Consider the following 14,370-nt stretch of genomic DNA (forward strand, 5'->3'; position numbering starts at 1 on the left):
AGAAAGTAACATGTATTTGTCGTGGTTAATGTTCAGTTCTCTCGTATTTCAGGCAGGTGTGCTTGTTCCTGAAAAGAGGAGCGACACAGAACGACGAGGATGAAGACAGACAAGACCCTTTGAGTATAGCTGTACAGCAAGCAAATGCAGATATCGTCACCCTGTATGTAGAGTCACATTTCTGTTACTAATTTTATTCTTTAAGCTTTCTTGAATGCCTAACCTCTGTTTCTTCTTGTTTGATTTTCCTGTGTTTCTTTAGGCTGCGTCTTGCACGGATGAACGAGGAGATGCGGGAGTCAGAGGGACCGTTTGGACAGCCAGGTCAATACCCAACTAGCAGCCCCACTGAGCAGCAGTATAAGAAATGCATTCAGGAGTTTATCTGTCTAACTATAGCAGAGTACTAGACGTCAGGTTAGTGCAGGGGGTGCCATTAGTTCTACGACTGACTCACCAAGAGGAAACAGGTCAAGCTTCTTTCCTTCGCTTGTTTCCCCTCTTAGGGATGTTTCACCGCCTGATTCACTTCTTCTTTTAGCAATATCAGAAAAAAATCAAGCGTTCCTCTCCCCAGCAGCCGTCAGCTCCTCGCTCAGGACCGCACAGGAACTCAGTGTTAACCTCCTCTAATGATGTCACATCCAACGGTTGCCAAATACTAATGAGCTTAGTCTCATACGCTTTGATCCAATCACAGCAGAGTTAAGAAATCACTGCCAGGGGAGGGTTAGAAACTTTTATAAGATGTCCAGCAGCATCATTGCTATAAAGCAATCAATAGAGAAATGAAAAGTCTTCAGCAGGGAATTCTGAGTAAAGCTTGGGTACAGGGTGCTCTTAACCAAAGACCTGCTGCAGTTCATTTGACGTATACCTATAGGGATGTAACGTTAAACTCAGAAAACAATTAAAAATCAAATATGGGCAGTTTAAATCATTATGACACAAATATATACTGTGATACGCTTTTTACCAGCAGAGGGCACTATATGTATTTAATTGACTAAGGATTTGTAAAGAAAAAATATTGACTGTCATTAATTACTATAAATCGCCAGATTACTAAGTGTTACTTGTATTTATATAAAGAAAAATAAGGAAAATTTGCATTTTTATCAGAGAATTAAAGTAAAAGTATCACATTTATGCATATATTCACTTTAACCTAATGGCTTTATAAGAAAATAAAAATTTTAATAAAAAATATGATAAAATTGTATTGTGAACTAAATAATATGACAAATATTTTATCTTGGGTTGAGTGTATCATTGCATCCTAATGCTACGTTCAGTTTTCTCATATGAATGAATGATTTCCTTTTTTTCCGGCTACTTGGGAGAATTTATAATTAGTGACCCTTGTTCTGGAAGTAGAGCCCCATTTATTGTATACATAAAACAGCTCAGATCAGCCTTAAAACACTGTAGCAGAATGATTTATAATTAAAAAATATTAAAGTCCAGTTTAATGAAAAAGTACAAGGTTAATGTCTGTGTACATAGCAGAAGCTGATTACATATTTGTCAGACAGAGGGATTGCAGTTGATTGTTAAAGCTCCTGTGAGGAGATTTTAGCAAGTGATGAAATGTTTTTGAAATAATGCTGATTCACCTTTATGAGCTTTTTTGCATTTCCGAGTTAGGAAAGTGAATAGAGTAGGAGATGAGGGAGAGAGAGTTGGGAAGGACATGCAGGAAAGGAGCCACATGTCAGATTTAAAGGTCACATGCAAAATACCAATTTTTCAAGCTTTTCTAACAAAATATGTACCCCTCATGATGTCATGCTGGGAGTTAGCACCACCTCCAGGTTCGCTTGGCCCTCCTCTCTTGAGAGCCACATCCATTTCATGAGAAGGGGTGGAGTCAGACAGCTCAGTAACATTTAAAGCCACAGACACAGAAACAGCTCATTCTTTGCAGGGCTGAAACAGAGGGGTTTTTAGACATGCAAAAATTCAATACTGGAGTGCTTTTTCAGCAACAAACTTCACAGGCATGTTTTGGGGACCTCTGAAACCAATATAAACTTATATTTACAGGGTAAAATATGTGACCTTTAAACAGCCTGCAGTCAGCTCCAGCTGGTGGATGTTCTTAGATTGAATCAACTCCTAATCAATTTTAACTTTAGCCCAGCACCAGCCCTGAAGCTGGCTTGTTGGAAAGAGTGTTAAAGGAATATTTGTCACACATGCACTAGAAAGATCAGCAAGCAGACAAAAGGTACCACTGTCCAAAAGCAGCACACACTTAAATTTCCTCACAGGAGCTGTAAATAGTTAAAATCAAAATCATTCTAACTTCTTGATCACTTCAGATAGTGTTTAACCAGTGAATTTGCTTTCATGTCAACAGAGTGGGAGTAAATCCTCTATCAAGATAGAGTGTACCCCTGTTTACATTTTTCCCGGTGACAACTGCAGCTAAGACTTAGGAATATTGTTGTGTTTAGGACAGCAGCCATGCAAAATTGCAAACTTAATTGGAATGGAAATAGAAACAATCTAACTTGCAGTCTTTGCATGACATCTTAAGTCCTGTTCTTGTTTTTTAAATGAAAAAGAGTGAACGTTTAAAGTAAGAACTACTTCCAAAACCCAGGGTGCATCCCACTTCCCACACAGCTACATGCGATATTTGTAGCACATATGAGAAAACGGATATTGCAATTTTACTCTATGCAGGGTGTTGAAGAAAATCCCTCCTCTGTTCAGACCTAATTTAAAATGATATAATATCAGCACTGTAAGTTTAAGTAAACAGTACTCAATCCCTTTAGTATTTTCTGTCATTGTACTAATAAGTACTTGGCAGTTATCCCTTAATCTGCAAAGTTTTCTCAGAATGCCTTTGGACATCAGACACTTTTGCACCATGAGTGAAGTTACTCACACAGGTAGAGAAGTCCAGCCTGTGGGAAACAACTTCAACTTAATAAAGATGGTGTACTGAACTCTGTGGAAGATCACTTCCTGGGTCAAAGGTCATCTTTCAGTCTTTGTTACTTGTACTCAGTCAAATTAGCTTACTTTGGTTAGCATGATTGTGCAAAATTCAAACATGTGAAAGACATAAGGGAAATTCGCAGTAGATGAGAAACATGTAAATTATTTATTTAACTTGAGTCAGTTCTGACAAATATCTTGAGTATTTTCAACATGTTTGGTCTTACAGTGTTATTTTAATGATGCTAAAGCATGTTAAAACTTTAAAACACATCTATTTTATAAAAAAGGTTTCAACAAACGTTGTCTAAATTGCAGAAAAACAATGACAATTTTCATTACTGAAGTGTTACCGATGTGTTTGTTCAATTTAACAGTAAAAAATTTATTTTTTTTTATTTTTTTTTTTTTACTTTTTTTGGTTATCAGAAGTAAGAAGTTAGCCAGTGTTAGGTGTACCTGATCAAAACATTTATCACTTTATTTCTATCATTTTGTTTTAATAGCATTGTATCAAAGCTTAAAAATCTGGCGTGAAGATTGCCCTATCTTTATAGACTGAGCTTTTTCAGTCACCTGAGGATGTGTAGTCCATGCCTGTGATAAAATAGGTGGAGCTGTCCTTTGAACATTGTTATTGCGGCTGTGAGAGGAGCAGCGAGGCTGTGATATCTGAGAGGAAATAAACCCAGAAGAAGAATCATTTCTCTGTTAATCAAGAGATTGATCAAGAAAGCTTTTATTTTGAATCAAAAGCAAAAGAATGCACTTTTTACTCCAACAGTGATTTTTAGTTTTGCTCTTGTCATTGTACTTTCATTTCCTTTTTAGAGTCGACTGCTTTTGTTTTATTCAAGAGGAAACATCCAGAGCAATAGTGCAATGACAACTCAGTACAGATGATCTGTATTTTTTCTATTACGTTTGACAACGATGCAGATGGTATTTTTTTAAGCTGGATATATTTTGTTAGACTTTATTTTGCTGAGCACTCACACACGCAGTAACAGTATTATATTCTCATGATGAGAACGAGAGCCAATACTCCACGGTTTAATAATATTTAATCACTTTGAAGATCGACATTTTTGATAAGTCACGCTAAGCTAACATGTATGACTGGATGTACAGTATTTGTAAGTTAAAGGGTTTGTTATTATGGTCATGTATCACGATAATGTTTATAATGCATGGTCGGCTGTAGCCCAGGTTGCTTTTGTTTACTTCTGTGCCCGTTATATGTGAATATTTATTACTATTGATGTCCATATTATTACTGCCAAATCATGACAACAGCATGGAAAGACATTCATCACTGAAATGGATGCAAACACTCCTCTAACACTGTCTTCCATTAGCTGGATGATGCAAAAAGCTTGATGACGATGAACAGCCCGGCTTCTGCCAAAAAAAACCCTGTATTTATTGATCCTCTAAATGCTCTGAGTTATGTTGTACTCTTTGTTCGACCCTTTTGTAGCTCTCAGTGAATGGCAGGGATCCAGAAAGAGCAGGACATGACTGTTTGTTAAAGCTCTGGAACAGACCACTGCGTTTATCTGAGTTTTGATAAGCCTGAAGAGGAAAAATACTTTCGCAAAGATGTTGTTCATCTTTGATAGATGCTATAAACTGTTGGGGTTAAGTTGAAGCCAAAGACCACAGACAGTTCTTCAAAGGGCCAGCAAGTGTTTTCACTATTTTATTTCTCATGGTAGGATATGAATCCTGAAGGATCTATTGATTAGGGACTGTGTGAAAATTATTCACATGGGGGACTGAAAACCACACTAGTCTTGCTCAAGGCTGATGCTGTACACACTTAACCCACTGCAGCATCTCCCTGCAGCCACAGTGATGTAAAACAAGCCCACCACTGCTCCTAATGTTCAGTTAAAAGTTATCTACACTTACTGATATCAAACATTCACCTTTTTACCATTCTCTTATTTGATTTTCAGTCAATAACAAGTTTTTTTGTCTGTTTAAATTTGTGCCATAATCTTCAAACTAACTGAAGTTCCTTATCATCTTTCAAAATAAAAGTTTGTATTCAAACAGTAAGTCAGTTACCCTTAGACAGTACAATAATCCAAAATGAAACAAAAACAATTTTAAATGCAAAATAGAGGAATTTCAAAATGTAATAAAAGGGGGACATTGATCCTAATTAGCAATACAAATTTATTGTAGATAAAAAGTCATAATTATGAGATAAAAGTCAAAATTATGAGACTAAAAAGTCGAAATTAGGAGATGACGACTTATCTTATATTAATCATGACTTTCTATCCTGCCCACCAAATCGTCTCGGCCCCTGAAAATCCCAGAGAATGTGATTTAGCACCAATATGATCTAATTTTTGAAACTTTTTAACCCTTTTCACTACAACTTTAGCCATCTCTGCAAGATTTTTTGCCATTCTTAACCCATTTTTGCAACTTTCCTCCCAATTTTTGCCTGTGTTTGCCACTCTTTAACCTCTTTTCACTACTTCGCCAGACCATTTTTGCTGTATTTTTTCCACTTTGAACACATTTTTGATACTTTTTGCCTCTTTAACCCAATTTATGCCAGTCTTAAACCCCCTTACAACCACCTTTCCTGCATGATTATCCTCTTTTACCACTCTTTATCCATTTTTGCCACTTTTCAGCTAATTTTGACTCTTTTTTTAATCCCTTTTCATTACTTCTCTTGCACAATTTTTGCCACTTTCAACCCATTTTTGATACTTTTTGCCTCTTTAACCCAATTTTTGCCATTCTTTGATGCCTTTTAAACCTTTTTCCTGCTTGTTTTGTCCCCTTTTTTAGACCTTTTTTGCCACTTTTTAACCCATTTTCATTACTTTTCTTGCATTTTTTGCCACTTTAACCTTATTTTTATATCCTTTTTTCCCCTTTTTTTTCCTCTTTTACCCATATTTGCCACATCTTAACCCCCTTTTCAACACTTTATCTGGCCTTTTTTGCAACATTTGCACCAGTCTTAACCCATTTTTTTAAATAATTAAAAAAATATATTTACTACAAATGGCTGACAAGTGAATTTCTATAAAAACAGATCAAATGTTAACTCATACTTAAACTATTTAAATAGTAATAATTTTTGGGGTGGATTTAACAGCTGCAGACATTTAAAGCTAAAAGATGCCCTTAAAACCACAACATCTTCCTTTCCTCCTTTTCTGAATTAAACGATCTTCTGGGGTCCGGATGGAAGGATGTGATGTGGAAGTTGATGATCAGTGCTTTACTCCATAGACAGTACATAAATCTCCATTTTTTTCTGCTGTTTAATAAAAAGAAGCTAAAATCCTCTTGTGAAGGCCACTGAAATTTAACTCATTTGGAAGTAGAGTTCCCCAGTGGAAGCAGCTAACCAAAACATTTAACTTATCATGTCAAAGATCAATTTCCATTCTGCAATGGAACAGATTTTTGTGTAGATTTGAAAAAGACACACACAGTTATGGACAGTTCAGTGACTTGTGAGTGTTAGTCATGTTTCTTCTCACTTTTTCCACCTCTACTCAGCTAATCTGGCGCACATACAGTATTTGTGCCACATTTGTCTTCTGAGCTGTCAATCCTGACATTTTGAACATTTTTATAGTCCTTATTCAAAGAAAAATATCAGAACAAACAGGACTTGTGTGATAGTAACTATCTTTCACCACTGAAACAAGGTTTGAAAATAATTCATCTACTTTATTTGAAAGTTTTCCTAGAATCCCATCAGCTAACATGGAGGAAATGGGAGGACATGCACCTACACTGCAGCCAGTCATTAAAGGAAGTGATAGGTATTTTACCTTCACTTTTTGGTGCTGTGCATCTTTATACAGCCCATGGTTTCTGGCACTTAAACTCATCCACATAATCCAGATTAAAGTAAGTAAGAATAAATTGGACTAATGTTAAATTAGGCCCAGAAACCTGAACTTTCTGACTGCAGCTTTCCCCCATACATTTTCCTACAGTCCCTAACTTGTAAGTCTTTCAGAGGTCAGAGCTCTTTAGCAGTGAAATATAACTTTTTAAAAGACGTAGACAGAAAGAGAGGCTCACTCTTCTCCTCTCCAGCTCCTCTGTGGTCGATTCTTCGCACTTTGAAAACACTAAATCCAGCCTTTTCTTACTTTTGTGCAGTTCTTGGTGTGCTAGCCGTGGGAGCTTCACGCCGACTTAAAGCAGGTTTTTGTTAGACGACTGATGTCACCACTGACCAAACTACGATTAGCATCGAGCCACTGAAGGATTATGTGTTGTACAGTACGATGTGTGTCCACTGTGTGTCAGTCAGTGGGTCATTTACTTGACTGTTGTGTAAATAAACTAAAAAAAACTATTAACACTTTAACTGCTTGCTTCTAACATGCAATTTTTAACTCTCTTGTACTTTTCTGTCTGACTGTTAACTGTCAATTTCTTTGAATATTGTACCAGAACGTGTGTCTCTGTGAAGATTAACACTGCTAAAATGCTTCCTTTCTGTTCTATAACTCCCAGTGTCTTTTTTCAATGGTACTGAAAATAAAACTAAGATGTGACTAAAACTAACCCTCTCTCTCTTTGCTTCTGTGCTTGATTTCTGTCTCTTCTTTTCACTCCATCTAACAGCATTAACAAAATCACACTCCTCTTGTTCAGTTCTTGGTTGTCTCAGAGGTTTTCAGAGCATGATATTCAATATTTACCGTAAAAAATAGAACTCAAAGGACATGTCTGAGCTTTTTAAATATGCTCTACTAGAGCTCATTTATTAGTCAGTCAGAGGCAGTTTATACCCTGATCAGATGAGATTATGACCACTTAGTAAAGTCAGTTGTTGCTTCTCTTGTTATAATGACACTAATATGTGAGGCAGCATCTGAACTTTTCCCCCCAAAGCCGACGTGATGAAAGCAGGAAAAATGGCTGAATCATGATCTCTTGATAGCTAGGTCAAAGCATCTCCAAAGCTGCAGCTTTTGTAGGATTTCACAGCTTACAGCGGTCATTCCAACCAGAAGTGATCCAAGGAAGGAAAACCAAAGAACCCAGGGCATGATCATGGATGAACAAGGCTCTCTGGTGCAAGTCGGGGGCAGAGTGGGTCAAACAGGTCAGGACCAGAATCAGATAGGGGTGGGAGTATCGATATATCAATACTTACAAAGTACTCATTTGGTATCGATTACTCTAACAAAGTATCATTGCCTCCCCGATGCCCTAGAGCCCTGTCTCTGTCCTCCAGACTGTGTTACTTTCACTGCTTGTCAGGGTCATATGACTTTGGAGACCAATGAGATATGTCTACTGTCCTATGTAACTTCGGGGACCATTCATACACAAGTAACAAATCTCAGCAGCTCAACTCAACTTGGCCATCCTTCTCATTCAATGTGGTCTCCAAGTTGATTTTAAATTTTAAGAAAATATAACAAAAACTACTCTGAGGCCACACGTGAATACCACAAACTGTATTAATCTATGTTGACTTGAAGATATCTTGATTTAATTTTTGATTTTGTACCACACTCTCCACTCTTTCATTCTCATCTATTTAATTCTTTATCTGCTTGCACAAACATTTCAATTTAATTGAAGTTCTTAAATTGAAGTAAATCTAAGTTATTAAGTTAAATATAATGGTGGTAAATACATTTCTGAATGACCTGGATACATCATTTTATTTGCCTGAAATGTGTACCTTTTAAAAGATTGATAGACCAATATTTTATTCTTTCTTCAAAAGTATCAATATTGGTAAAATTACATCAAAAAGTATCAGTATTTAAGTATCGCCCATCCCTAGAATGAGAAGAGTCCATTGAGCAGGCCAGCAGCAGTATACACTCACCTTAGCATCTTTCTACTCTCCCAGCGATGAAAGATAAGGATACCTCTGCACCTCTGAATGTCTAATTTTACTTTGAAAAACTCATTGTAGAAGTCGAAAGTAGTCTGAACCTGGTGATATCAAATATTTAACACTCAAGCTCTTTTTTTTACCAAGGTAAAGCTAATATTGTAGCCATTCATTGACCATAAGTTCTTTATGTCTTTCAAAATAAAAGCAGGTTTATATCCCTAACAGGTAAAGTACTCTTCGCCAGTGGCACACTGCAAGTTATACACAGGTATACAGAGTACACCCACTTATTTTTCTGTCTTCAAAGATTATAACCACTCTCACACTGCTCTGATGCACATTATCCAACAGTATGCAGCATTTTTTCCTTGTGAGGGCATGACCCCCTCCAACCTGCGTGTAACCAGTTGTTGCCTTTGTTGGTTGGGTAAGATTAGCTTTGGTAAGCTATCACAGGTAGAGTAGGTGGGTCATAGTTTATCTTTGCAATGAGTAGTGCTGCACGATTTGGTAATAATGTGCAGTTGTGATTATGCTGGACAATACTGTGATTGCAATAAGTATAAAAACTACAAAACCAGATGGGTTTTTTTGCACTGCTTTCAAAATGACTAAATATTTTCAAAATATAAGAAAGTTTTCTTTTTGGCACTATTGTAAGCTTAAAGGCCTTTCTGAGGCCTTTTTTGTAAACCTCTCAAGTACTACTTCATACAAAAATAATTGCAGCCTTTTATGTAATTGTGTAATTACACAGCCTGTGCAGCACTACTGTAGGCTGCACAAAGTGAACTAGGGACGCAGACAGTTGGAGCTAGCCACAAATAGTGGGATAAATAAAGAGTATAACAATTTCCCCAGACATCACCACACCTCTGTCCTCAGCTGGAAACTGCACAAAAAAACACAAATTAAGTAAAAGTAAGAAAGAACATTTTGTTGAGAAAAAGTCTCGGCTTAAATGTTAACCTTATGTGGGCTACTTACACATAGAAAGCAACAAAATTTGAGCTCCTGACAAGTGTCAATCCTTTTGCACTAACTCAGGGGTTCCCAAACTTTCTCTGTCGAGCCCCCCTTTCGCAGATGAAAATATTTTCAGGCCCTCCTACCTCTCACCGGACACATTTTTGCTATTTCTTTTTTTAATTTAGCACAACATAAAACCTAAAAAAATGAGTTTTAAAAATCTGACTTTCTGAAAATGGAGCAATTCCCTGAAAATTAAAATTTAGTAAACATCTTCCTTTCCTGTTTAACCCTGGGTGCAGCTGTGAGACTGCCACTCTCACTTCATTTTCAGTGTCCAGCTGTGATTTTTTTGGTCTTGATTGAGGCAACTGTAGATAAACCTATCACACACAGGCAAAAGGAAAGCATGTGGCAAAGGCCCTTGTGCCTATCAGTGGGTACTCCTTTTCCACTCCAATCCAAAATGCAGACAATGTCTTGGACTTGAACTGCAACTGCATCATTGAATCTGAGGTGACATCCATAAACTGCTCCTCTTCTGCAGTGCTGAAGTCATCAGCTAGTGTTGCTTAGCCTCGCCTTACCGCGCCCCCTTTGTCATGACCTCACGGCCCACTATGGGAACCGCTGCACTCTGATGATCACTGGATGTCAAATGAGTCTTTTTGTACATGCACTCCTGCAGATTTCTAATGTATAACAGTGTTGAGAAATGTATTTTGGGTGCTCTGCTGGCAGAGCAGGTTCTCATATGCTGACGCTATAGTCCTTGACACTGTGGTTGTGGGACTGATTCACATGTTTGGTGCAGGTCTTCCTCCACTCTTTCTCACCACATTTTCTGTCTTCAGCTGTCCTATCTACTAAAGACAAATAGCCCCAAAATAACCAGTAAAAATCCGTGGTTTACAGAATAAAAACTTTTAAGCGGTCTCCTACATCTAAGTCCTGGTTTCAGAACATACTTGTGCAGTATGCAACACAGTGCAACACTCATTAAACAATAAATCTTAATGTGAACATCATAAAATGCATCTCTTTGACTCAATTTGATTCCCGAGTTAAGGCACTATTAAGAATTCTCAGATTTTCTATATGGACTGAAAAATTTGTTTTTTAAATGCAAAATAAAAAGATGTAAAACGTGCATTCAAAGTCTATTGCAATTCAGCTATCAGAAAGTAAATCTTTGTTAGCCCTAAGAAAATCAACAAGGTGAAATAAAATAGTAGTTGTCCATTACTTGATAACTTTGCTGCACTTGCATATGATTTATTTTGATTTCTAGCAAAAGACGTTTCACTATTTTGTATGCAGAATTTTCAAATTATTTTAGGGAGTTAAAGTGGTAAAAAGTGATTGTTCCAGGCACATTTTACCCAGGGATATAAACCAGTTATTAACTATTTCTGTCTCTCAGTGTGGGTTTTGAATAAGAGTATTTAAGGAGCCACATAGAGTCTAAGGCCTGTAGTTTTTGATCTCTCAGTCTGCCTCTCTTTCTCACACTAACACATGCAGAAACAGGCAAAACCAGGAATGCTCATTCCTCCTTTTTTAATTAGCCGAGCCTGGGAGCTCTCATGGGACACAAAAGAGTTCAACTGCTTTTGTCGTGCTGGTAGATTCAACCGCTGCCATGGCCACGAGAAAAGCAAAGGCTCAGAATTTAAAGAGTTGAAAGAGGGAGTCTTCATGGTGCCTCCTCCTGTTTTTACCCTCCATTCATGAGGCTTTTTCTTACCCAGGGCTGCTCTGCTTTCTGTTTTTATTACTGCTTGTATTCATAAAAGATGTTTTGACTCTTTAAAGCGAGCGTTGGAGTATTATGCGCTTCATTTTCATCCTTGTTTTCTGATGTTTTCTTCAGCAGGAGACGCCACATACCTTGACATCTTCCGAGAATTTTCCCACATGGCTTCACACAACCCGGAGAAGCTGAAACGGAGGAGTGTGCACTTCAGACACTCCTTCAGGTAGTCAGCATGGAGGAAGGAGGAATTAGAGACTTGAAAAACATTTTTCTGAATCTGAGCTTTGATTTTAAACCATGTAAATGATGACAAATTTCATTTGTAGCTTCAGTCTTATCCACAAAAAAAACAACTTAAAGTGGATTGGAGTGAAGAAATTCTTGTATTGTTTAGAATAGTTGAATTAATTTGCAATAGTCATATGCTGTTCTTGTATTTCCAAATGAGGATCTGCTGGTCTTTTCCTCTTACATGTATATAAAATGAAAGCTTTTGTACAATGTTAGAGGAAATGTTTGATAAAATGCCAAGCACTTGTTTAGTTTATCCCCTTTTTTGTGTATAAAAAAATGTTTGCTTCATATTTTCCATTACTCCATTTAAAATGTTTGTTTTATTGCAGGAAATTCATCAATACATTGCATATTTTTCTGTTTGTACTGCATGCATTTACCCCGTTATATTCCATACATAAACTTGAATTCAGCTATGTGTCATACCATCCTCTACAGTCCTAAAGTGGCAGTGTTATTTCTCCTGATGAGCTGTTTATTGTGTCAAATGTTGACTATGCTGGCCTAGTCTTTGTGATGTGTTTTGTTGAATTGACTCTGCAGTACCACTATGAAATACAGTGCTTCTGTTACTGTTTACATGCTGTAGAAGCATTAAATGCTAATATATCAGAATGAAGAGGGATGCTGATGGAAGATGGATTGAGAATAAACATTGTCTGTTTACATACATGAAGTCAAAGTTCTTCCTATAGGTCACTGGGAGTCAGTTTATTCACATATGTGTAGCTGCAACAACAGCGCCCTCTGGTGTCAACATGAAGGACTAGCAGCCTCCTGCATGAGAAGTGAAATAACTTTTACTGCCTGGCAATTTAAGATCAATTTTTAACTGTAGAAATGAAAACAAATGAGTGGCAGAGTCAGGCTGTTTACAAAAACATGTAAAGGAATTTAAGTGCAAGCTTATGCATATAAGGTAAAACAGTTCCCAAAATCTCTCAAGAGCATTGGTTCCCAACCTGTGGTCCTGGTTTCTCTCGAGGGGACGTTAAAGGTCTCAAGGACTGTGTGAGGATTTATCTGCTTTGTAGTTTTAAAAATCATATTTGCACAAGTATCAGCTTCCTCTAATACCAGCAACACTCTTAGTGGAGCATTGATAGACTGAACAAAAAGAAAACTGTTGGATATACTTAAAAACTTACTTGAATTGGTTAAAAGCAATGGAATTAGGCTTTTTCAACTCAAGTTAACAAGTTGCATTAAGTTAACTTAAGTTGCAAGCAAGGTTATAATAATTTGGGATTTTCCATTAGTTTTTATTTCGTTTTTACTTGTTTTAAACTTCGGTTTGGTTTTTATTCATTTTTACTGCTGGTTTGTTAGTTTTGTCTAGTTTTTATTTTGCAAAAATGCTTCATTTTAGTTTAGTATCTCAGTCATTCCGTCAAAGACTAAAACTAAGGAGACTTTGTCTTTAATTTTATTTTTTTTAAGTCAGTTTTGTTAGCACAGAATTAGGTTTCGGCTAGTTTTCTTTTTTAAAGCTTTAGTTTTAGTTAACTATAATAACTTTGGTTGCAATTCATTAATTTCAGTTGGAAAAAAACAATTCAGTTGCTTGTCAGGTTGATGTGAATATTTAAGTAGGTCCAACATATTTGTTTTTTCAGTGTATAAAAAAAGTTTTATCAGGCCTCTCTCTGTTGGCAAATTACAAAAAAAGTATATCGCTTTTGACAGTAAAATATAAATGAGTCCTGGAGGGGTTCTGCCTTTGTTTGCTACAGGCAAGGGGGACTATAAGGAAAAAGGTTAAGACGCACTATCCTACAGGACTCTGCCCTATCTTTGTCTTCAAAATTTCCACTGTAGAGTGTTTTTTCATGTTTTTCCATAGTGAGTAGCACTCATGACAGAGTTTGTAGTTACACCCACCAAAGCAACTCTACAAAAAGTAAAATTACACTTTATGTGTCATTTAAGTAGATTTTCTAGTGCAATGTAGTATGACAGTGACATAAAGGAATAGCAGGTACCTTTATGTTGTATTCTACTATTAAACTGAACAAATGTGCAACAGTAAGATAAAGCTGCGTGGACTTAGACTGACTGAAACAGCTGCTGTGAGACATAGGGGGCTTGATGCATAGGTACAATGATAATGATGATCTTTTATCTTTTGTTAATTTAACTACTAATGTGGAACTACAAATAGTTCTTTTTCCCACAGAAAAATCTCCTCTTCCTGTCCTTTAACATTCAGATCCAAAACTAATCGAGAATGTTGTCTAAAAAGAAGGAGGCTATTATTAAAGCCTGTTGATAATCACTTCATATGACTCACCTCACACTGTGGCTATGACTAGACACCAAAAATAACTGTTTAAAAAATTACTCATGTTGATAGTCTAGTTCCAAAGCATCTAAAAAGTGACTCGGGTGCCATGGTACCGGAGGAAATTTTAGAAAAAAATAGCAGTGGAGATACCCACACATTCAAAACCGCAAAAAGTCTATTTTATTAGATGGTACAAAACAATAGGTGCTCAACGTGCAAAAAAAAAAAAAAAACTCTTGCTGCTGTTTTTTATTC

At 36.7% G+C, this 14,370-nt stretch overlaps 1 protein-coding gene across 6 annotated transcripts in view; it reads left to right on the plus strand.

Moving 5' to 3' along the window:
* LOC121517425 (arf-GAP with coiled-coil, ANK repeat and PH domain-containing protein 3-like) overlaps nucleotides 1–12,497 on the plus strand; it is a 125,120-nt gene extending 112,623 nt beyond the window's left edge. For 4 of the 6 annotated variants that reach the window (XM_041799166.1, XM_041799169.1, XM_041799168.1 and 1 more), the window contains exons 23-25: nucleotides 53–163; nucleotides 263–324; nucleotides 11,655–12,497. In XM_041799166.1, coding sequence (XP_041655100.1) covers nucleotides 53–163; nucleotides 263–324; nucleotides 11,655–11,764 — 283 coding nt within the window. In that variant the 3' untranslated portion in view covers nucleotides 11,765–12,497. The remainder of the gene's footprint in view (nucleotides 1–52; nucleotides 164–262; nucleotides 325–11,654) is intronic. The other 2 variants (XM_041799167.1, XM_041799170.1) reach the window with 1 other exon arrangement.
* Nucleotides 12,498–14,370: the final 1,873 nt, after the last annotated feature.

Source organism: Cheilinus undulatus, linkage group 11 (genome assembly GCF_018320785.1).
Source record: "Cheilinus undulatus linkage group 11, ASM1832078v1, whole genome shotgun sequence".
Taxonomy (NCBI): domain Eukaryota; kingdom Metazoa; phylum Chordata; class Actinopteri; order Labriformes; family Labridae; genus Cheilinus; species Cheilinus undulatus.